Raw genomic sequence first — 23,866 nt, 5'->3', positions numbered from 1 at the left:
TCCTCCTCCTCCTCCTCCTCCTCCTCGTGGCCCCCAGGTCTTCCCGTGGTGATGAGGCTGCGGAGGGCTGGGGGCTGTCATCTCCTTTGGGCGCTGGGGCTGCAGTCCGGTGCCCTGCCACGTTTCCGCTGTTGTTTTGGTTTTGCTTCTTCCTTCAACTCCCAAGCACTAATTTGAAGCCACCGAACTCGTCCACGCCCCGGCCGCTGCTGCGCTCGCACGTCGCAGGCTGCAATTTGTGCGGTGGGGCAGGGCTGGGGCCGGCGGGGGCTCTGTGAACCCCCTCCCCACGAGAGCCAGACCCCGGCCGAGCTGTGTCATGCCCGGGGCTCCTGCGGGAAGGGCGGAGGTGCCCGTGCTCCGAAAGGCGCAGTCGGGCTGGTTTGGGGTTTTGGATCATTTTTCCTTTGGTTGTTTTTCGGCCGGGTCACCGCAGAGCTGCGGCCGGGTGGCGAAGGGGGATGCGTGGAAGGGATGACGCTGGGGTGGACCCAGACCCCACGGCAGCCTGGATCTTGTCCGGCCCCACCGGCTTCCCCGGGGCAGATGCTGCGGGTCTCGTGCCGGCTCTGCCATCCGCCGGCGTGCCCCGTGCCGGCTGCGTTGAGCGGCTGGGGCTTGCCCCCCGCTCCCAAGCTGGGGCGTGCTTCGTGCGAGGCTGTCGGAGAAACACGGTCACCCTTCAGTCCGTGCACGCGACGCTTGATTTTAGTGAGCTACCCAGTGGGACAATCTGCTTTGCCGGGGTCGTGGAGGCAGCCTGTGCTGCCACCGCGGGTGACACCGGGAGGGCTTTTGCTGCGGCTGTGGGGTTTTTCCTGGAAAGCCTCCTGCTCCGTGGCTGCCGTGCCGCTTAAAAAGCAAAGCGGGGTGGTTGTGTGGTTCCTGGCGGTGCCGTCAGCGTGCTGGGCTCTGCCCACGGACCGTGCACTCCGGGATGCGCTTGCACACAGGTTCCGTTCCACGTCTCGGCAGCCTTTGCTGAAACCCAGCCTTTAGGAAACGTCTGTGCCCGTGGCTGTGGTGCGGCAGTGCTGTACCTGGAGCTGGCACCGACTCTGCAGCTCCCCTGGAAACGAAAGTGAAACTTTTGTCTAATGTTTAACCTGAGCAGTTAATTCTCTTTTGATACAAACAAGGCTTAGCCTGGCCGTAAGGAAATGTTTCAGACTCTGGCCAAAACCTTCAGTTGCTTTCTGCCCCGGCCGACTTTGCTACCGTTGCTGCCTTTCCCTGCCCGCTCTGCATGTCCCCCCCCAGTTCAGCACACTCGGTCCCACTGGGAGAGGCACCCCGACCAGAGTGAGTCTGGGGGAGGCCGTGGCTTGGGTGGGTAGAGCTGCCCAGCTCCATGGGCAGAGGGATAACACGGTGCCGTGCACTCGAAATGTCCTTGTTTGCCTCTCCAGGGTGAAAGCCCTCGGGTGTGTGGGAGGAAGAGCCGCGTCTTGGGCTGCTTCGTAACCCGGTGCTGTCTGGGGTGACGGGTCCTTGTGCCCCAGTGCCGCAGGCGCCCGCCACCCCTGGGGAGGAGAAGAAACCTGAAGCCCTTCTTGGATTATTTTCATCCTTTTGCCCTTCTGGTCCTGAAGAAAGCAGTAACAGCCCAAACCTTCCCATCACCCACGCACAGAGGAGAGGAGGGATTGAAATACAGGGGTTTAGGTCTGGCCTTTCTGGGAATGGCCCTTATTTTTGCAGGTACAAACATTAATGGTTAGAGACGTGCTCCTGCCCAGGAGACAGCTGTACTTCTGCAGGCTTGGGTTTGGAGGAAAAGGAGTGGTATGCTTTCTGGAGGGTGCAAAAATAAAAATAACCCCGCCGCTGGGTTGCTGTGGCCGCTTGCATTTGGTTCTGCTCTGGTTATGCTGTGAGAAATGGTGTTTGGCTGCTGCCATCGAGCACTCGGTGCTGGCCGCCTACGAGCAGCGATGGGGTGCGAGGGCTGCCAAGGTGAGTCACGCCGCACTCGCTGCACAGCCCGTTTCACATCTTCCAAGTGCCGAGGAAATTGCTGCCTCGCGGCGGGGAGGATTTCCTGGGGCTCGGCGGCAGCACCGCATCCAGGCGGGCAGAAACCCTGGTCCCTTGCCGGGCCGTGGGACCCAGTTTTGCCCGAGGAGCTCGCCCTGTGCTTGGAGGGGTGGGGGGGTCTCTGCCAGCACCGAAGCCCAGCAGCGGTGAGGCACGGCCAGGTCCCCCGTGCGGCTGCCATGGGCTCTCCACCTTGGCTGGGTGAACAAATCGCGGGGCCAATCTGGGGGGAAAGGATGTGGTTTTGGGGTTTGGATGCTAAGATGAGTTGTTTCTGATTTTTCCTGCTTGGTCCACCCAGCGAAGGTGTAATGTGGCTCCCCCGTGTCAGGGTGTATTTCTCCCCTCTCTTCCATTCGGAGGGCCGTGGGAAACGTTTGGTGTAGGGAATACTTTGTGCTACGGGACAGGTATGTGGTTACAGCTCCGCCAGTCCTGCGCCAGCAGGGCCAAAGGCAAAGAGGAGGACTTCCTCCTTTGCATGACCTGTGTGGCTTGTGCAGTCACATATTTAATACCTTGTCTGGTATTTTATTCAAACGAGGAGTAGTACAAATGATAATACTCTGCTTTATTTTCAGCACGAGTTGAAAGCTCCTCCTCTTCCTCTCTGGTGGAAATTAGCAACAGGAACATGTTCCTGCTTGGGAGATGCTCTTTGGTTTTGGTGGCGGGTCTCCACCATGAGTCGTGGAGGGATCGTTGTGCAGCCAGCGTTGGCTCCAGAGGACTGCGCGCTTACCCTGTGTGGCTCAGCCTGATTGTAAGAAGGAAAACTCAGGATGTGACAGCCATCTGCCCTGCCGGGGTGTTGCAGTGGCTCACCCGCATGCACTGCCCGTGGTCGTGATCTATGCAGGAGGCTCGTGATGACATCCCCAGGCATTGTTCATCCATCTCTCCAGGGGTCCCCTGGGGCTGCCTGCGGGTCCCCCCATACCCAACCGTGACCCCCAGTGCTGGTGTGTTTGGGGACTGATAGTGAGAGCCAAGCTGGCAAGCGGGGTGGGCTCCTCGAGTCCCGCGCTAGCCACCGAGCTGGTGCCGTGGGCAGGCTGTAACCCCACAGCTGCCATCTCCACCGTGCCGCAGCCAGATCCAGGATCGGCAGTGTTGGAGAGGGAAGCTGATGAGCAGAAGGTCTTGGGCGTGCAGGAGAGTGTACGTTTGCGATTACGTCTTTTAAATGTTGCTGGCAGAAGGCTCATTAACGGGGCTCAGAGATCTCTTTAATTGGGATTGTGCCACAGAGCACCTCTGGGCACTCGTCCTGATACACTGGTGTGTTGACGGTGTCTGGAGAAACTGCTGGCCCTGTGCGTGCTGCTGCCCGGCCATGGCACCAGCACTGACTGGGTGTCCAATGTCGCGTTAAATTCGGCCCTTTTGGGTTGGTGGGGGATAGACTGGGGAATAAACAGCAGCTTTAAGAGGCAGGGGCTGCTACTGGCTGTACCGCTGAGGCTGGCGTAGCCTGAAAGCACACGCTTGTGTCTGGGGAGAAAAATCTGAGCAGGAGGTGGATGGACCTGGGGAGGGGGATGTGGAGGGGCAGGGTGGGATGTCCCAGTGTTCCTCCCGTGCCAGGAGCTGGGTACCTGCTGGGTCCTGCTCATACTTCCAGCGTGGAGCAGATTCGCCTGGTTTGGGTCAAAAGGCTGTTTTTCCAATGCTGCGGATGTGCCAGCACAGCCACGTCTTGTGTCTCCGTTTGTTCCTGCAATCTCGCCGCGCCGAGCGGTGCAATGCCGTGTGCATGGTGTTACCTGCATGCCCTGGGACATGGGCTGGGGGCGGTGGGCTGTTTTGATTTCCTTTTTTTTTTCCTTTGGGGGTGGCAACTCACAATGACGTAAAAATGCGTGCGAGGAAATGCCGTTCCCATGGTTGCTGCGGGGAGGGTGGGAGGCGGTGGGGCCGGGGCTCTGCCGTGTGTCCCCGTGCTTTCCGCAGGTTGGCACACGCGGTGCTTCCCTGGCTGATCCCAGCCGGGCATCAGCCTGCAGCTGGGCCGGGACAAGGTGAGTGGGGTCGGCCCTCATGGTGCTGCCAGCCCCCTCCCCTGGCTGGCAGAGGGAGACCACCAACCCCTCTGCTCTCACCTTCCCCGCAGGCACCTTGAAATTGTCGTGTGCTTCTCCCTGAAACCCAGGGAGCAATGCCACAGCCAGAGCGGCGGCTGCGGCCGTGCACGGAACGAGGCGGGGGTGCCTCCACCCGAGCAAAGGGGCTTCAGAGACCCCCGCCGTGTCCGAGGGGCAGCAACGGCGGCGTGGCAAAGCAAACCCTGCCCGCGCTGTGGTGGTTCTGGTTTGGGGTGTTTTGGGCAACCCTTCCGCACCGTCCAGCAGTGGGACAGCAGAAGGACGGGCTTTGCCGTGTATCTGTTGCTGCGCTTGGGTTTTTTTTTGATCCGTCAGTTTTAAGCAGACCCGAAGAAGCCAGGTTCGGATGCGGCGTGATGAGTAGCTGTAGCGTGACTGCGGTGGGCAGAGAGGGGAGGGAAAGCGAGGGGGAGCTCGTACCGAAACCCGCACAGCTTGTTCGCTTCTCGGCTGCTTGGTGTGAATCATCCATCCCTCCCTCCTCCCCCGGGCACGCGAGCGGCTGTCACCGCGGCCGACGGAGCCGAGGCTGTTTTCCCTGTTTTCCTGGCGCGTTTTCCCCGCCGCCCCACGCTGAAGGCGATTCCACCTGCTCCTCCTCATTGCTCCGTGCAAGCGCCTGGTGGCCCTGGGCCTGCGGGCTGCACGCTCCCGACAAGGTGCGCTCGTTAGGACATCACCCCAGCTCTTAATAGCAAGGATGGTCTCAAGCGTGGCTTGGAGGAACCGGGAATTGCGCTCCTCTGCCACCTCTCCCGCCTGCCGACGGGACCCTGGGGGGTCACGGCGCGTCTGGGATGCTGGATGCACGCCGGCCCGGCTGCGGGATGCTCTGCGGAGCGAGGATTACGGTGCAGAGGGGGAAGCGGGGACACACACACACACGTCTCTGCCGTGATGCCAAGCCAGTTTCTAGCTGGAGTTGGTGGGAAGTACACCAGCCTCCGGACCATCTGGCTCCCGCACGTGGAGCGGCGGGCGCAGCCGTGCCGTGCGGGGGCCGGGGCTGCCTGCGCCAGCGTGGGGGCGAGGGGCCAGCGAAGGGCCCAGGTGCCGCTTCCTCACTTTTCCCTGCAGTTTCGACCCAAAGCCGGGGTGCGGTGCTCCCCCCCAACCCAGCACCCCATCACCGAGGGCAGCGGGCAGGCAGGGGCATCGCTGCGGCGCAGTGCCTGCCCGGGTGGCCGCCGGCACACGTGCTTTCTGCCCCGTGCCAGCCCAGCTAGGCAACTCTTTTTTTTTTATTCCCAAAAGACAAAAATGCTCCCTTTGTTCTGGGCTGCAGTGTAAAAGAATCTATTTTAAAAAGATATGGACTGTTGATCTACAGCGGGGCCGTAAATAGCTCATAAAATAAGAAAACAAGAACTTTCTTTTTCCCCAGGGCTTGCCCAGCTCCCCGGCGGGTAGCCGTGCCATGCTGCCCGTCCTGCAGCGGGGCCGGCAGAGCGGCAGTCCCGGTACCCACAGCGCTGCCTTCACAAGGTTCGCGTCACATGCAGCGATGTGCTCGAAGATGTTATTGCAACCTGCGTTGAGTTGCCGCTACCGCGGTGCACTTGACGTGCTGCCTGCGGTGTGCGTGCATGGGCATGTGTGCGCACCCACCTGCTTTTTTCTTTTTAGCGGCTTCTAATCCTGCATCAGTATCTCGATGAGGGAAGTATAAAGGGTTCTCTGCATGGGCTGAGTGACCTGTAAAATAAGCTGGTTTGTGCCTTTTTAATAATACTGCCTGGTAGAGCGTCCCTTTGCTGCTTTTTTTTTTTTTTCTTTTTCTAGCTGAAACAGCGTCTGTCCAGAACGATGCCCTTGCTGAGTGCTGGTTGCTTAGCAATGTTTTACAAAAAAAAAACCCACTGCAGAGCAGAACAGTTGGGTGGCTCTCCCCTGCTTTTCCCCAAGTGGCCGGGGGCAGGGGCAGCCCTGTCTTGCTTTTGCAGGGGTTGGAGGGGGAAAAGCCCTGCCCTTGCTCCCTCCCTGGAGAAGCGGTGGGATCCCTCCGAGCACCCGGGGCTCCGCTCCTTCCAGCCTGGGAGGCAGGTGCTGCCATGGATAGCAGGGCTCTGTGCCGGAGCAGGAGCCTCCTGGGAGCATTTGAGTGAGGGTGGTCTGCAGGGAGCCAGGAAGCGTTTCCCGGTATTGCATTCCCAGCCCTTTCAGTGTCAGTGGCCACGAAGGCTGGGAGAAAGCCCAGGTTAAAGGCAGTGATGCACCCTGGGCCCTGCATCCCGTTTCTCACCCTGTGTGCCTCCCTGGGCTCTGCTGGAGATTTTAATTTTTTTTTTTTTTTTTTTCCTGCCAATGCAGGAAAAATTGACTCATTTGCCGGTGATGTTCCTGTGAGCACGGTGGGATTTTTCCTGTTCTTACAGCTGAGGTGGAGGAGCACCGGAGACAAAAGGATTTCCGCAGCCTCCTTGGGAGGAGAAGGAAGCAGGCTGCTGCAAAACCATTTTTTTGAGGGTCTGGGAGCTGACCTCGCTTTCCTGCCCTGGCTGTGGGCACACCGGCCGCTGGCGAGAGCCACCGCTGGGCTGCAGCCCCTCGGGACGTGGCCCCTCGCGGAGGGGTAGCTGCCAAGCCAAGAGGGGGGACAGACAAGTCATTGCCCCATGCCGTGGGCAGTACGTGCCGTGGGCCGGCTGGGATGTGCTGGAGAGGACGCCTGTCCTGCCCGCGGGGATGGGGCGCAGGCCCTCTCCCCACCCGGGGCGCGAGGGTCCACAGACCCATGCGGGACCCCGATGCTTCGGCGCCTGCTCCTTGAGAAATCAAGCTGGCTCCCTGCCGGGCCGGCTATTAACTAATTAGATTTAATAACGAGCTAATCCAAATGCGTGGCTGGTGCCTGAGGCAATCTGCTCCCCCCGACCGGCGTGCGGTGTCTGGCCGGGGGCTCTGCCAACGTGCTCCCCCCGTGCCAGGACTCCCTGCCCGGCGAGACCCCCGCCTGGCCTTCTGCTCCGCTAATGGTCATTGCCTCGGTCAGGAGCAAATTTCTTCTGGATTAGCATCCTCTACATTGATTAGCTGTCTCGGGCAGGGCATTTTATTCTAATGAAATGTGATTCCAGGCTCCAGTCGATGAATTATTGTGGCAAGGAGGGTAAAGTAATCTGCCGCCTTTCTGTGGATTGTTCCAGGGTTTGGCGAGGAGAGAAACGGAAAAGGCTCGGAGGAGAAATTGTAATTAGCAGGGGAGTGCATTACGCTATCATGGGCTCACCCACGCTCCCCCAACGAGGGAGCTGGGGGGAAAAATGGTGAGTAAAACTCACTGTGAGTAAAATGTGGCATTTCCATCGCGCCATCAGAGGCAATTTACTCGTAGGTGTAAGGCTGGATTCATTTGCACAACCCGCCTGGTGCCGGCAGGAGAGCGGAGCAGTGGCAGCGGGGCAGCTTGCAGATGGGGGGGAAATGCAATATTCGAAATCCTTGTTGCCTGGAAGAAATTTGAAATATCTTTCATAGTTTCAGGCTTACAGCTAAGCAAATGCGGAGCAGCAGGGCGGCCGCTCTCCGCCGATGTGCCATCGCTCTCCTTGCAGCAGCGCCGTTCCCACACGCCTCGCCCTGGCCCTGAGTGTGATACAGGGATTTTCACTACTGCTTCCTTACAACATTTTTTGCTTGTGCAGTTGGCTGCCTTTGGAAATGCCAGCTGGGGCAGTAGTTTTCCATTTCATTACCGCATCCCTGAAGTTTTCCAGGCACTCGAGCCGTTGCTCGCTTTTGCTGTTTCGATGCATCCCTCCTCTGTGTTTGAGCGTTGGATATTTACATTTGATTTTATTTGGAGGCCTTGTCGGCTCCCACCTGAGCTCCCTCCCCTTGCTCTGACGCCTGGCTGCCTTCCCAGCCTGCCTGCCGGCAAACTTTCCACCGGCTCAGCCGTCGCTTGCTGCTGCTGCAGGTTGGGATGGGCTGGGGGGTTCTGCCATAAAACAACACCAGGATGTGAACAAAAATAAACACGGGGAAAAGTGCCAGACATGGTGGTTGGGTGGGGAAGCAGAGAAATCTCATTTTGTTTTGTTTTGCTGCTAAGTGCACGAAACGCTCTCCGTGTTCAGGGCCAGTGCAGGAGCGTGGGGGTGGCACCCCGAGGATGCTGACCTTCCTCACACACATGGACCGTGCCTGTGCCCCAGTGCAAGCTGCTGCCCCTTCCCCGGGGGTAAACGGGCCGTGCTGGGTGTGCAGCACATGCCCCGCCAGCAGCCGTGGGCAGTGATGCTCTGGGGGGCTGTGGGAGGATTGGGATGTTGCCACGTTCATGCAAAGTACCAGGAAGCCCACCCGGGCGGTGGGCACGGAGGGCTCTGCGCGGTGCTGGTGGGTCAGAGGGTGGCTGTGCCGACCTGGCGTGCTGGTTCCCAACACGGCGGCGGTCAGCCTGGAAGCTGCCTGCCAGGGTGTCAGTACCCGGCTTTGGGCCCCTTATCTTCAAAGACCATCCCGGGGGTTTCATAGCGGTTCCCAGCCACTGCTGGGAGGGCTTTGCTCACAGGCAGCTCGCCTGAGTTTCTCCTAGCCCCCGTGCTCCTTGCTGGGAGCCAGGACTTGCTTTAGGATGTGCCTTTCTGCAGCTGCAGACAGTGTCTTCTCAGCGTCTTCAGAAACGGGAAGCCTTTCCAGGGGTCGTTTGCATTATTCATGGGTTTTATGTTCTCCTTCCTTGTCCTAACCACAGGTACGGACAGCTCGCCGTGCTCTACCAACCCGGCGTGTGCAGGTTGTATTTGCAGCCTGCTCCTGGATTTCTTAAGTCGTTTTATTTTCTGTTGCTTTCCTTTGCTCCCACCCGGCATCGTCTCTGTCTACTCTCCACCCGTATCTCTGAAGCGAGAGCTGCTGCAGCTCATTATGTGCCTCCTTCCTCTCCACAAATAACCCGGTTAACACGGAACTGGGGCAGGGCTCAACTGTGCTGGGTGCTCAACTGAGCGCTTTGCTTTGGAACAGTTACTTCGAAAAAATCCCGGTTGGGCAAGTAGAGAAAATAGTGCAAACTTCCCATGCAGGGCAGCACAGACGTGAGCTTCCCCACGTCTTCCTTTTCTGGAGGGATGGAGAGGCCGTTGAGCCCACCGGTGTTTGGCAGTGCATGTGCCCGGCACTGAAGTGAGGGTCCCTTTGGGTTCGACCCTCGGCAGTGGTGAGGGGTTCGTTAATGGCTTTGTTAACCTTCTGCCAGTTACTCTTCTGCCAGCAGCGCGGGGAGAGGGGGAACGGACAGAGCCATTTGCACGCACTGAGTTTCTGAAGCATCTCAGCCACCGTGAGATAAAGATCTGAGTCATGAAAGTTGCTGTTTGGGTTTTGCTGCAATAGGAAATGATGGCTAAGTGCTAAGAAAAGCTGAACAGGAAGGATGGAGGGTGGCAGTGAGACCCCTGCTCAAAGTGTCTGTGGCAAAGCAGGCTCTGCACCGGGCTAAAATGTCGAGGAAGTGAGAAAGATCAGGGCTGGATCCAGGTCAGAGAAGTGGGGGGCAGAAGGGCCAGGGCTCTGATTAACCATCGGCTTCCTCAAACCAGGGGCGGCCGCTGGAAATAGAAGAGCGGCCGGAGCAGCGTGAGTCAAAGGCAGCAGCTTCTCACCTCCCGCGCTGTCGGAGCCCCGAGCCTCTGCTGCAGGACGTCACGCCGGGCTGAGCGATGCCGGCAGGCTCGTGGGGCTGCGGCAACCTGACTTCTAGCTGCCGCCACGGGCTTTTTTGAGCGGGTTACCAAAACACGCGTTGCAGGTTTGGACCATTTCTAGCACGGGTGATGGGAGGAGCAGGCTGGAGCCTGTGGTGCCTCATGCATCCGTGACCAGATGTTTCTGAGAGTCCCATGCAGCAATTATTTCCCTGAAGTTGTTCTTACTGATTTTAAAGTTTTCTGTAAAGCACCATCTGGTTGCTGGGGCTCCAGTGAACTGGTGCCCATGGCTACAGCTGGCGAGTGGGGGCCGAGGTCAGGCTCCTGCCTTCTCTGTGAGGGCTCGCTGCGGGAAAAGGGGGTGCCTGCCCCTCCAAAATGAGCCCCAGCCCCAGCCCATATGCTAGGTAGGGGCTTCCTTCTTGCTTTCTCTGTTGTTTTTTAAATCTGTCACCTTTCTTCCTTGGCATGACCTGCCTGGCGATACACAGGCAAAGTTAAGCACTGCCAGCAAACCTTCCTTTTTCCTGCAACGGGGCTGCTCCCCTTCGCCTTCGAATGGGGCCGCTGAGGGCAGACGCCTGCAACCTCGGCTGCCACGGGCGAGGGTTGTCTTGTGTCCCCAGAACACGCAACCTCTTCCATCTTCCTGGAAATCCAACCATCTCTCCAGGAGACCCGACGGTCCTTCTGGCTTCGCGTCCTTTGGATCTTCAGTGCCTTTTGGTCAGGAATCTTGGGAAGCTTTGCAAAAATGTCCTGGCCTGGCAAGGCTCCCAAGATAACTCCAAATGTTATTGATTTGGGGGCGGCAAGATGACGTGGCCAGGGCGCTGGGCTGTGGGCAGTGGCGGGGTAATTTTAGCTGTGCAACCAGGCAGTCCTTCCAAGGGCTAACTTTGTTTTTCACAAAGCACAGAACTTTTATCTCTTCAAATACCATGGAAATAATTCATGTCTTCAGCGTGTTACTCAAATCTGATCTGCTATTTGAGCCCAGTCAATAGTCCCATTCATTCTACAATGGGTTCTCTGTCCCTTTGGCAAACATTTTGCCGTACGAAGCCACGTTGAGTGTGTGAAGCGAGGCATACGGTGATGCCTTGGCTGGGCAGCAGTGCAGTGTGCTCCCGTGGTTGCAGTAGAAGGCTGAGCAGAAGCTGTGGCACCTCCTGGATCTTCAGTCTTGGGGCCGTCTTGGACAGATCGTTCAACTTTTCTTGCGCTTTAGCACATCCGAGCAGTCTTGGGTTTTTCCCTTGAAGCATGATTCGCAGGGTGTTCGTATTTGTAAACTTTCCGTGGTAAAATGAAGTTTTGGGATTTGAGGTGGCGGGATTTGGCCTCCCCACATGTGCTGCTGAGATGAGGCTCGGTGCTGTGTTTCGGCTGCAGGCCGTGTGTGTGGTAAAGGCACCGAAATAGGGTCTGGGGGGGGCTGCGGGGCCAGGGCGGCAATGCTCGCCCTGCCTCGGGGGTGTGCTGCGTGGGACGAGCGCAGGGACTGCGCCCGTTGCCCTGGTCCTTGGGGTCACGTCCCGCTGGGTTCGGCACACTCAAACCTTGGTCTCTGGCACGTGTCGAGCCAGGGCAGCCTTGCCCTGGGCTTTTGTGCCCAAACACGACGGCAGAAGCTGCTGCTGGAGGCGGGCTAGTCTCCGCTCATCTGGTTTTATATATTTACTTGATAGATGAATCAGAGGAGGAACCTGCCAGCAGATGCAGTCCCGTCCTAAATCACTGATTAACTCCAACCGCCTGGTGGAGAAGTTATTTAATAAACAAATCATTGCTAATTGTGTATGAAAGCAGCTTGGGGATTGTGCTGGGTCCAGAGGACTGTGGTGTCTCGCAGGAGCGGGGCTTTTGCTGACCTCCGCTGGGAAGCACAGAGAGAGAGGATTTAAACCTCTTGGAACAAATTAAGTATTTAATGATGCTGCCCTGATGCTTCGTGCCGACCCCAGCAGTGCATGGGCTGGGTCCGTGTGGGGGGGCTAAAATTTGATGCTGGTGGCTGCAAATGCTGATTTTCAGGCACGAGGCACTCATTGCCGGATTCCCGTGTGAACTGCGGGGCCGTGGTTTGGTCAGAGTGTCCCAACCTTCGCAGCGCGGCAGAGCGCTCGCGTGTGTCCGTGGGCCGGATCCAGGTGGCCATTCCCAGCTCCGACCTTTCCCAAGCCTCTATCCCGAGCGCTGGAACGTGTTGCGTGACCCCACGGTGGCTTTGCTCCGGCGTTGTGCCTGAAGCCCCGGCTCGCCGGGTGGTCGCTGGCAGCGGGTGCTCGCTGTGGGGACAGACACCATATTGCCGCTTTACGAGCACCCTTGGTGGGCCATAATCCGGCTGTTTTGGCCTCGGATTAGGGCGGCTGTTCCCTGGATTACCCATCCTGGCTGGCCCCTGCCCACCACGGGGTTGCTCGGTGCCGGCTGCCGCGGCCCGGGGAGGTGTGGGGCTGCAGAGGTGCTGCCGTGCCGTGCCGTGCCCCGCTTTCGCTGCAGCCACATGGGGGGGTCTCCACTGGTGACCCCCCAGATCTGCCTTCTCTGGGCTCCTGCATCTGGGCTGTTTCACAGGACAGAGCCCCGGCTGGATCCTGCCCCGGTATCGGCGGAGGAGGCTCCTGGCAGGCCATCGAGGCAGCGGTGGAGGTGAACCAACCCCTGACGTAGTCGCGCACCGTGAGACCCTGCAGAGACCCTGCTGTCACCCCTTGCTGCTCCGTGTCCTGCTGCAGCGTCCCCCGACCCCTCCCCGGGTCTGGCAGCAGCATAGCTTGCACGCCGGGCTCACGGCTTTCACGCCGGGCTCGTGGCTGGCACGCAGCAGCTTGCACGGCACGGCAGGTTTGTCTCGGGGTCAGCCCGCAGCACCCGTGCATCGTGCCGGTCGCCTTCGTGGCTGGCTGTGCGTGGGGCGACCGGCCGTGCTGCGAACGCAGGAGCTGTGGGGTGGCAGCACCCGTGCGGTGAGATCCCCGGCAAACAGCGAGCCCGTGCTGCTCTCTTTGCTTGAGCCGTTGCTCTGGGATTTGCACTGTTTATGCTGCAGTGTTTCCGTGCGGGGGCTGTTACCGACCAACGCTGTGCACGTGTGTGTTACTCCTGTAGCCTGGGCAGATGATGTCTGATGAGGGTCCGACCTTGCGCTTGGTGCAGTGTCTGCTGTGTGCGGATCCCAAAGCGTTTTGCAGACCCTGAGGCTTCACCTCCGTTGTCCCCGAGAGGCAGGACCCGTTGTTTTCTCCTGTCGTGACGAAAGGGGAGCTGCCACGTGGAGGACCGAAGAGGCTTGCCTGTGTGTCAGCGCCCGGTGAGAGTGCCGGGAGCAAGCCCAGCTTGTGTCGGCACACCCTGCCGTGCAACCGTCCGTCCCTTTTGCACACCCACGGGCACACGTGCAGTAAGGAGGGCTGGAGGCATTTTCTTAAAACATAGCCAGAACATGGACCATGAAGTAGATGCAATTTTTTTTTGAGAAACTTTAAGGAGCTTGTCAAACCCATGAGGGGGGAGCTGGTGGCTTCTGTCCTCACGGCTGCCAGTGGGAGTGTGGTCACCTCCCCAGTGAGGGGACTGGGAACCTGCCTGGGGCAGTGGGGCTGCTGGTGCTGCTGGGAGGGGACTGGCAGGCAGAGGTGCCCGTGAGGAGTGGACAAGCTCCTGCACTGCTGGGGACCAGGGACCCCCCTGTCCCTCTCAGGGGGCTTGTGGCAGACGTGTGGACTGAGCCTGCCGTTCCCTGCCGCGGGGGAAGGAAGGGGCAGGAGTCTCGGTTCCTGTTGTCCAATTGAGCATTAAATATAGGCTATTAAGCAATTTTCTCTGCAGGAAGTGTAGAAATACCGCTCTGTGTGAGCACAACCTCTGTCACACACCGAGAGCGCTGGAACTTGCCTTGCAGCATGCAACTGGCCTCATCAGCATCCTTTGCTTTCCCCCTTTGCAGCACCATTAACCCTTAACTCCTGGACTTGTCAGCAGGTTTGTCTTTCAGCTGAACCACCCACAGCATCCTACTGCTCCTGCCTCTGTCCCGGGTGTCCCAATAGCGCAGCTGAGCCAGAGCTATTTTTGATTTTTCCAGCTTAAATAGCAAGCTAGCTGCAAAGTCAGCTTTGCAGGGAGCCCCCACTTTCTGAGCCAGCAGTATAACTTTTTCCCTGGCCAACCCGATCTTTCAAACACATGTTCCCTGGTGGGCAGCGGGACTGGGCAGCGGGCGGGCAGGAGGGAATGTCTGTTTTCTTGACGTCTCATTTTGATGTGTTACGGTTCTCTTCTGTGTTTTGTGGTCCCGTTTCCCAGCCTCCCATCCCAACCAGGAAGAGCACCCAAGTGGAGGAGTTGCCATCTCTCCTTGGCCCCTTACAAATTTTGATTTAAGGGAAAAGCTCCCAAGCTTTCAGGTTTCAGCACACCTTACTTACTGCAGCGGTCCCTTTGGGAAAGCCTGAAAATGTTTTCAACACTGAACACAAAGAGAGGGGGTGATAGGGGTGTTGCACAGAGGTGAGATGTCCAGCTGAGGAGTAAAGTTGGGGAAAGAGCTGGGAGCCGAGGATCGTGAGAGAGCGGCTCGCAGCAGGGCTGCGGTGTGAGTGACTTCCCCGAAGTGGCTGAAGCTCTTCATGCTGAGTCACCCCAACTGGGATGTGTTAGATCTGACGCCTGTGCCCTGGGAACAGGGCTGCCCCGTCTCACAGTGGCATGCCCACGGGGGAGAACCGCGCGTGGGGGCTGCCCCTCTGCGGTGCTGGCTGCGGACCTGGCTGGGATGGGGTCATCCCCGTTGCGCCCAGGGTGCTGTACACACAGAGGAGGGTTGTGAAATCACGACGTCTTCCTTCTATAAATGGCCTTTTTCAATAGTTCCAAATTCCTTTGGAAGGGGCTTTTTATGTAGAAAACCAACCACTTCAGTCTCATTGCAGTAACGGCAACCGCTTCCCAGAAAGAAGATTTAATTCTCAATAGCTGAGGAGGAGGAGGAGGAATGCTGGGGTGATCTGGGAGGACGGACAGTGGGAGCGCGAGGTGGTCCCTTGCAGCAGGGGTGCTGCGGGCTGGAGTAACGTTGGCTTCAGCTGGGTTTGGAGGGAGCCCCGGAGCCTGGAGGTGTGAGGCTGGGATGGGAACTCAGCCAGCAATTACCCGGCTGCCTGGCTGGTGGAGGGAGGAGGAGAGATGTGGGGTACCAGGGGAGAAGCGGGCTGACCCCTGAGCTGGGTGTGAGGGCGGAGGGATGGGCAAAGGACTTAACCGAGGCTGCTTCCAGGCGCAGGCAGCTGCCCTCTGTCCTGCTGGGAGCCTTCCTCGCTCCGTGCTGTTCCTGCAGCGGACGGTGAGGGCTCGGAGCGTGTCTCCGCTGTGCAAGGGACGGGTGCTGCGGTATTCGGTGGCACGCCGTGTGCCCCTGCTCTGATTCTGCAAGCGGTTGCCTCCACGGTGCACGCTGGGGCAGGACCCTGGGTGCCGGCAGGGCAGAGCTCCGTGAGATGCTCCGTCCCCTGCCGTGGGGGCAGAGTGGGAGCGTTTCAGGGGCACGGCCAAAATTGGCTCCTGAACGTCTGCTAAAGGACTGGCCACAAAAAAAGGCAAAGCTGTGCCTCAGGAGTTGTTGTGCAGGAACCGATCAAGCCAGAGCAGGCAGGGAGCAGCGTGGAGGCAGATCCCTTGCCTGCGCCCTTTGTGCCGCTCAGCTTTGCTGTGCTGATGGATGAGCGATGCCGGGCACTTCAGCCGCTGCTCTCCGACTTGCTGCCGGGAAAGACAGAATCAGACCTCAGAGTTCAGCTCCAACTCCCTCCTTGCCAGGACAGGCCCCTGCCAGTACCTCTGCCGTCTGTGAGGTCGCGTCTCCTTCCATGTCACTTGTCCCTGTCCTCTGCAGTTTTCTCCTCTGTTGCACCCGGTTCAGGTCGTAAACCCTCTTCCAGGAAGGGCAAAGTGCTCGGGAAGGGGAGCACTGCTGGGCTGCTGCTGGAAGTGGTTGAGCGGGTAACCCTGTATCGCAGTAACGAGCCAATACATTGCTTCTTTTAAAAGGGCATTTTATTTAGATTATTGGTTGCTGTAGCTACGCAGCTGGATCTCCAGCATGTGGTGTGTATGCCTGTTTTCTGTCAAGTCGACTTTCCTGAAAGGATCGTCCTGTCCCCGCCAGGCTGGGGGTGGGAATGGGGAGCCATGGGAGGTGACGAGGAGGAGGAGGGCTGCAATAGCAACCCTCCGTGGGGCGGTCAGCCCGCAGAGGGGAAAAGCATGAGTCATGGACAGGGGGAACGTGAAGCAGGATGGTCCCGTGTTGGAGCGGAGGGGAGGACAGGCGGGGACAGCGGGGCTTTGGACGGCACGTGTAGCTGTTACTTGAGCACAACGCGTATTGCCTGGAGATGGTAACTCAGGCGCAGTCACCGCACGCTGCGGCGTGCCGGGCAGAGGAGCCCCGGCTGCGTTAGCACATACGTAGGCGTTACCTCACAGGTGGGACAGATATCTGCTTCGCTGCTGCTTGGCCAGTGTTTTCTCCGTGTGGTTTTGTCTGGGATCCTGGACCAAGGCAGGCACGTGGCTCCACGGCAGCAGCCCCAGGGCTGAGGCTGCACCCCGGACCCTCCCAAGGTGGCTGCAGCCTGGGGTGGCAGGGGCCACCGCTTGCCCTGCCGCCCTCCCGGTGTTTCAGCTTGTACAGGGCTGTTTTCACCTCCTGGGGTGCCTCTGCCAGGCATCGCGCTTTCCTTGCTGTCCCCGGAGATCTTTGGTGCTCTGTGCTGCAGCCGCGAGGCGCGATGGGCGCGGGAAAGATTTGTTGGCAGCAGGGCTGCAGGCATGTGGCATCCTCTCTGCTTCTGCCAGCACCTGCGCATCCCTGGATCCATCCCGGCCGGCCCGGCTCCTGTCCTTGCAGGACCACCATCCGGTGCTGCCCGGACCCTGAGCTGGTGGCGTTGCTCAGGCAGAAGGATTTTTCTGGCTTTGTGGTGGTTTTCCCTGACGTTGCGGTTGACTGATGAAGCCAGCCGGAGGACTTGGAAGCAAAACTTTCACAGCCCTTGGTGCAGCCCAGCTGTGACTCATGCGCGGGGTCTGGGTGGTTTTACTCGTGCACGAGAGGAAGCAGAAGTTTCTGTCAAGCCTTTGTAGGATTTTGGGTTTGCTCGTCCACAGCCCTGGGGAAGAAGAAGCCTTAGGACCTGAGCCGGCCCATGGAGGGGCCACCCCACTTTCCCCATGTGCCCCTGCCTGCAGCACAGCCGGGAGTTTTGGCTGCTTCCACTGGAGGGTTTTTTCCCCAAAATATATATGAGAGGTTCAAGCTTTTAGGAAAACGGGATGCTAGGAGTGCGGATGGGTCTAATGGTGGCACAGGGAGGACGATGGAGTCCCTCTGCGCTGGCTCCTTGTTTGCTCCCAGACATGTGGTGTGGGCGCGGGTGCCCCTCTCTCCTTTTCTGGCTGAGCCTGCTGCTAATTTTAGCATCTGCTTCGCCCCTGCGACTTGGCCGTGTTGTTCAGCGAGTGGCTGCCAGTGATCCTCCTTTATCACTGCTGCACCGGGAATTATCTCCTTTCTCCCCCTGCCTCTCCCTTGCCTATTTATAAGCACCGTGGGCCATTGCTGTCGCGCACCGCTGGCGCCGAAGGCTTCTTGCCTTTGCTCTGGCTTGTGCCCGGTGGCTGCAGAGCCCTGACCTCCTCCTCGCTCTCAGCGGGGAGGGATGGCCCTGGCAATGGGTGCTGTGCGAATGCTGGTCACCCTGCCCCGGGCGGCAGGAGCTCGGCTCCCCCCTGGGTGTTTGTCCCTGTGCCGGAGCGGCCTCCGGCTCTGGGGTCCTGCCCGGCTGGCGGTGGGCATGAGGGATGTCACGGCAGGTCTGGTTTGGCGGGGGACGTGCCGTGCATAACACGGGCAGGGTATCCGTGAGGCCACGGTATGCGGCGGGGAGAGCGTGGCTGGTGGCTGACGGTCAGCACGGAACTGGGGGGGGAGGAAATAGCTCCTTAAGTCATTAACGTCATCTTCGTTATTATTCCAGAGGAGGCAGGAGGCCATCCGGCTCTGGGGACCGGGTTAAATTCCCCAAGCCCTCCGGCTGCCCCCGGCGAGGGAAGGGGGGCTGCTCCGCTGCAGACAGCAACAGCACGGGTGTGTGGGGGAGAGCTGCACGGGGGGTGCTGCCAGGCGGCCCCCAGCCCCGCTCTTCCCCGGGGGTGCAGCCAGCTGCCCTGGTGCTGTGGTGTGCCCAGAGAGCTGCCCGGGGGCTGTCCTGGTGCCTCTGGTGCCCTTCGCCTGTTTCATGCCGTCGGCGCTTGAGCCGCGGAGCTGGAGCAAACCCTCCCACCTCCCGTGAGTCCCTCTCTTAAACCCCAGCAGGAGCACCCTGGAAGCTGCCCCAAAAAATGTACGGTCTGCTCCTGTAGGTGCAGGCAGAGGCTACCGGCAGCCCCGGGCATGGGCAGGCTGTCAGTGGTGCTCGTTCCTTCGTCCGGGGAGCAAAATGCAAATGCCATTTTGTGTGAACCACACTTTGAAAGCATGGATGCTCTGCTCGCGGGTCCCCACGGCTGTGGCTCCTTGGCTGCTCCTTGAAGAAGCTCCCACTCTACTTTTCCGCCAGGAAAGCTCCTGGTGCTTTCCCTCTCCCTGCCTGCATTTGCTGGGTGGTTTCCTGCTGCCTTAGGAAGCAGTTGTGTGAAGGCAGTGGGGACTGAACTGTGGGCAGGATTAGCGCCAGGGCTTTAAGCAGAGACACTCTGAGAACAGTTTTAATGCTTGGAGAAAGCTGCAAACTCCCTTATCCCATGGGGAAAGCAAAACGCTTGTATTCTTTTGCTGTTATCTTTTGGCTGTTGGCGTCCGAGAGGAGGAAACGGCCTTTGTGTGCACACGCATGTTTTCCACCTGTGCTTGGAAAGGAAGAAAAACGTTGCATTTTTGGACTTTGAGTGAAGAAATGCACAGGGGAATTAGCATTACGTCTTCCTAACGCCATCTGAGTGCCTGCAGTCTCTCGCGTCGCTCGTGTACGAGTTCCCCCCCAAGGCGGTGGCCTTGCGGTGCCTGGGAGCGTGTGTGTCTGTGTGTGCAGGGTTACGGGGCTGGTTCGAAAAGCCAATCCTGGATCCGCTCGGGTCACTGCGAGTAAGAACTTAATAGGATTCAGATCTCGGGGAGAATCTGCAGCTTGGAAAGCAATAAACCTCTGCATTATCGCCCGTACACGGTGCCTCCCTTCAGCAGGACTGGGAGCCTGTGCAGAGGTGCCGTCTGTTGGGGGGTGGCGCGGGAGCTGCCCCGGCAGTGCCACCGTGCACCACTGTTTGCCGCTGCCCCATGGCACTGGGCTTGAGCTCCCGCATGGCTCTCATGGTATTTTGAGGTTTCATCTCCTGTAGTGTGTTTTGGCATGTGCTGGCTGGGACCCCGCAGAGCCCCGTCCGTGGGGTGGGTGCAGGAGAAGGGCAGTGCTCTCGGGGCTTCCCTGGTGCCAGGGGGGCCCTGTCAGGCGGGTCCCTCCGAGGGGACTTGCTGGCTGGGATAACGCGTCTGCCTGCATCATGCTGTTGGTGAGCTTTTTCCTTTTCTAACGTCTGCGTTTTCCCCTCTCCTGCTCTCTCTGCAGACCTGTCGGCGGCCAAGCGCAAGTTCGCAGACTCCCTCAACGAGTTTAAATTCCGCTGCATTGGTGATGCTGAAACGGATGATGAGATCTGCATAGGTGAGTCCTGGTGCCATGGGTAGCCCTGAAGCCGTGCTCCAGACCCTCGAGCTGAGCAGGGCACGGGGGATAAACATACACGAGGGTGCCAAGGGGCCTGGGAATTTGTCTGGGTGCTTTCCTGCTCTCTGGAAATGGCATGTTTCTCCTGGTTCAACATCAGCAACGCCTTCCCAAGGAAATCAGTTGTTGCTTCTTGGCCTAAATGTAGCTCTGCCAGATAGGAAGGGAATAAGATTGCCCCTATCTGAAACCATCTAGATCATCCGTCCCTTTCCCATTTTAGAGCAGGGATCTGGAGATGTGGTTATGGCGAAATACACTGCAAGGAGCTGTGATCTGAAGAAGAGGAGCAGCAGCCTTGCTGCTTGGCTGCAGGAGCAAAGGAGCCAGCAGGCACCTGCTGTGCTGGCAGAAGCCAGCAGCGCAGACCCTGGCAGTGCTCTCCCAACCGAGCCCGGCTCCACCACGGACCTTCTCGTGGTGCAGGGCAGCAGCTTCAGCTGCTTCGCTCCGTGTTATCCTGCTTCTGCCCCAGCTGAACTTTTAGAGCTTATTGTGCACACCGTCTGGAGCCAGGAGAGCAAATGAGCTTTAGCCCTGATTTAACTTTGCTTATTTATTCGTGCCCAGTCTCTCAGCAAAAATAGCTTTCTCATCCAAGTCCACTTGCTGTGATGCACATGCTGGTGAGCTGCCACTCGTGCGTCGAGCATGGCTGATGGCAGTTTTGAGCCGTAGGGCTGGTCAGCAACTGGCTGTTGAGCAGGGCAGGTTCGAGATGAAGGTGTGGTGTTTCTCTCTGGAGGTGAGAACATGGTGCTGTGGATGTTCTGCTACCAGTTGCTTCTGTAGGCAACTGGAGGCCTTTCGAGGGAGAGAGCAAAGATGATAAAAAAACCCCAAACAACCAACCCCCTCAGCCCTCCCAAAACACAAGCAGACAAAACCCCTCTGTTCAATCTCTCTCTTCATTTAAAAAGAAAATAAAATGTTGTTAAATGCTGACCGTGTGGGTGTGTCCCTTCCAGCCAAGTCTCTGCAGGAGTTTGCCACGGTGCTGCGGAACCTGGAGGACGAGCGGATGCGCATGGTACGGCCCCGTCCGCCGGGAGCGGGGGGGGGTGGTGGCACCGCTGCTGCCGCCGGCAGATCTGCCTACGGTGGGTGGCGGGGGGCCGGGGGCACCGCGGCGTGCCGCAAGCCCCGGTGCCCCTTCCCTTGTGCCCAGGGCAGAGCCGCAGGCGAGAGCCGAGGGAGAGGAGGGTGAACTTGGGGGGGGGGGCACACTCGAAGAGCATCAGTAATGGTGTCTTGCTGTTGGAGAATGGCCAGCACTGGTGCTGGTAGGGCTCGCTGCGGTGAGGAGCAGGTTCGGTGCAAGCCCCTCAGCCTCCCCCGGGCCTCAGCCAGCGTAGAGCCGGGGGGGGTGAAGCGTGTGGGTTTCCGTGGGACGCAGGAGGGTTTCCGTGGGAAAGGCTGTAGAGCGGCTGGTGTCTGGGGTTGAGCTGGGCAAAAGGTGGTGGGTGAGTTGTGCCTGTCTTTGCCTGTAGATCGAGAACGCCAGCGAGGTGCTGATCACGCCACTGGAGAAGTTTCGCAAGGAGCAGATCGGGGCCGCTAAGGTAGGCTGCTGCCGCACCGAGCCGCCGTCTCCTCTGGGAGCCCCTGCTCGGGCTCAGGAGCAGAGCCCACAGCCATGCGGCGATGGCCGTGGTCGGGGCTGGGACCTGGCGCGCTGCAGGGGTGGGCTCTGCGGGGCACAGGCATGGGAAGAGGTGCTGTGCTGCTGCAGGATGCACACGGGGACCATCCAGCTCCCGGGAAAGTGCCTCGGTCTTCTGAGTTTACCCACAACCAAGTAACATGCCAAGGGCCAAAAATCACATGCCAGCTGAAGTGAACATTTTTTTTCTTACTCCAAGCAAGAATTAGCATTTTCTTAGAGGGGTTCCCAGTCGCCTGAGCTCCCCGGTCTGTGCTCCCTACCCCCGGTGTGTCACTGGGTGACTGCACGGGAATTTGGACGGCTTCTGGCAGGACGGGTGAGCCCGGGGAAGCACCGGTGTGGCTGAGGGCGGCGGTGAGACAGCCTGGCCCCCCCTTTCTTTCCTGCCTTTGTTCTGAAATTAAAACTGCTGTCTGCAGCTCTTCTGTTGTTATAACAACCTGCTGCTGCCTGCAAGAAGCACATGCCAGCCCGGCGGGGCCGTGTTTGCATGGCAGCGGTGTGCCCAGCTCCCCGCTGGCATGGGAGCTGCAGCGGCACCGCAGTGCAGCTCAGCCCGGCCAGGCTGTCCTGGTTCATGCAGCTAAAAAAAAAAAGACAAAAAGGGGTCCTTCAGAAAGGAGCAGGTTATTAGCAGGTGTCAGTGGTGGATTTCATACTGGCGTGTCGGGGTGGTGAGGCTGGGATGAGAGGTGCAAAAGAATAGTTAAGGTTGACATCCTACTTTAATGCTTCTGCCACAAACAGCCAAATTACTTTGTCATCGTCCTGAGTGACGCATAGGATAAGCCCTTGCAAGGGACAGCAGCGGATGGGGTCATGAAATTATGACGATGTGCTGGTTAGCTGGTTAGCAAGCACTTTCCTCACTGTGTTGTCTTTGGACCAGCCCTGGATCTGGATGTTTTGCCGAGCCTTGGGCCCTGGGAATAGAGGAGGGGCTCCCCTGAGTCTTGGATTTTGGCAGCGTAAGCTGCTTTCCTCTAGCTGCCCGATGGTCACGGATAAAAGCAGCTTCGCCTGCTTCCAGCTGATGTCCCTTGGCCTTGGTCCCATCTCATGCTGTGCAGAAGGGGGTTAGCTCCCGCCCGGGACTTGCGGTCCTGCCCAATGCCGTAGGGATGCTGTGGATCCTCACGGCTGCTCCAGTGCCATTGTGTTCAGCATCACACTCTTTGTTCTGTTTTGTAGGATGCCAAAAAGAAATATGACAAGGAGACGGAGAAGTATTGTGGTGTCCTAGAAAAGCACTTAAACTTGTCTTCTAAGAAGAAAGAATCCCAGCTTCAGGAGGTGAGAGCAACCTCTGGTTTTCCATGTCCAGCAGTAACTGTGGTGAGCTTTTTGAATGCTTTATGCAGCTTATAGCATTGGTTCTCCTGGCTGTAAACTCATCTTTCTCCTCATTCTGGCTGTGGGTGGCGGGTTTTCCCCTCTTCCTCTAATCAAAACGGATGGAGCTGTTTTGGTGAGTGAATCAGAGAGATCCCAAAATGGATAGCCATCAAAAAGGAGATAGAGTTTATAATTAAAGAGTGCAACAGAAAGGAACTGGTTCTGCTGCAGGCTTCCCTTCTGCCAGCACAAATCATGGATGTCTAGTTCCCTTCGCTGAAAGTGGCTGCACTGGCTTTGGGCTTCATGGGAGGAGTGATCAGGCTTAGTGCTTTTAAAGTGCTTTAAGAGCCTATTACTGACTCGGGTTGTAGTTAGCTGCTGTGCCAAATACTCTTACTGGATGAGTACGCTGAGTTTTCAAAGACTTCTTCCAAGTTTGGAATTCCCTGCACTGGCCCAGAGCTGGGCTGATCCCTGCAGGATGCATGTCCTTGCTTTTGGGCATGATGCTGGTGTGTCACTGAGCCACTTCTGGGGGAACTGGTGGGCACAGGTGGTGGCTCCTTCACTGGGATAGCTCAGGTGGTGGTGTGGTGCCCAGCAGAACTGGGGACTCAAGGGAGCAGATGCATCTGTGGCACAAATAATCATCTTCCACTAAATCAGGGTTGAGGAGGGGTAAGAATCAGGGTTGACGTGCCTGCAAGCCGGCTTTGTCCTTGCATAGACGTTCTGGGTTTGTAAATAACTTACCATGTGGAAGAAACCATACGTCCCAGAAGATGGAGAGTCCCATTCTCATGGCTTTTAAATAATCCTTTAAACCTCTGTCTTAGTTTGTGTTTGAAATACTATTGTGAGACACAGGAGTGGAAGGATTTCTTTCTGTGGAGGGAAGGAACCACTTGTGGCTGTCAGGTTGCAGCAGTGACTTTTAGAAGTGTGACCCCACGCCCTGGACAGACTATGGCCCTGCAGGTCTACCCGGGAGCCCAGGGCAGCAAGGCAGTGGGATGCTGTGTGGGATGCAGGCGGTGGCCGTGTGCGGGATGCGGTGTGGGATGCAGCTGCTAGTGCGTGTTGAGCAGCGCTGGCTGCTGGTGCCATCTGCTGGCATTTTCCACCCCAAACGTTGACTTCGGCTTTTGCTGGGAAGGCAGGAGGAAGCTGGAGCCAGCAGGAGCCAGCTCCCAAGTTCAGGTGTTGGAGCCTTTTCCCCTGGGGCACTAAGAAGCATACACTGATTTTGGTGGCTCGAGCCCCACCAAGGAGGGA

The 23,866-nt window shown here is 58.4% G+C and overlaps 1 protein-coding gene across 4 annotated transcripts in view; it reads left to right on the top strand.

The window, feature by feature from the left end:
- The window catches only part of ARHGAP26 (Rho GTPase activating protein 26), a 155,300-nt gene that overhangs the window by 4,281 nt on the left and 127,153 nt on the right, over positions 1 to 23,866 (top strand). For 3 of the 4 annotated variants that reach the window (XM_052816225.1, XM_052816224.1, XM_052816226.1), the window contains exons 2-5: positions 19,429 to 19,524; positions 20,556 to 20,617; positions 21,078 to 21,149; positions 22,445 to 22,546. In XM_052816225.1, the coding sequence (XP_052672185.1) occupies positions 19,429 to 19,524; positions 20,556 to 20,617; positions 21,078 to 21,149; positions 22,445 to 22,546 (332 nt within the window). Of the gene's footprint in view, positions 1 to 13,767; positions 13,787 to 19,428; positions 19,525 to 20,555; positions 20,618 to 21,077; positions 21,150 to 22,444; positions 22,547 to 23,866 lie in introns of those variants that run through there. The other variant, XM_052816227.1, reaches the window with a different exon arrangement.

The sequence above is a fragment of the Harpia harpyja genome, chromosome 20, assembly GCF_026419915.1.
Source record: "Harpia harpyja isolate bHarHar1 chromosome 20, bHarHar1 primary haplotype, whole genome shotgun sequence".
Classification (NCBI taxonomy): domain Eukaryota; kingdom Metazoa; phylum Chordata; class Aves; order Accipitriformes; family Accipitridae; genus Harpia; species Harpia harpyja.
Note: the sequence above shows the minus strand (reverse complement) of the source record. Positions and strands in the feature narration are given on the sequence as shown.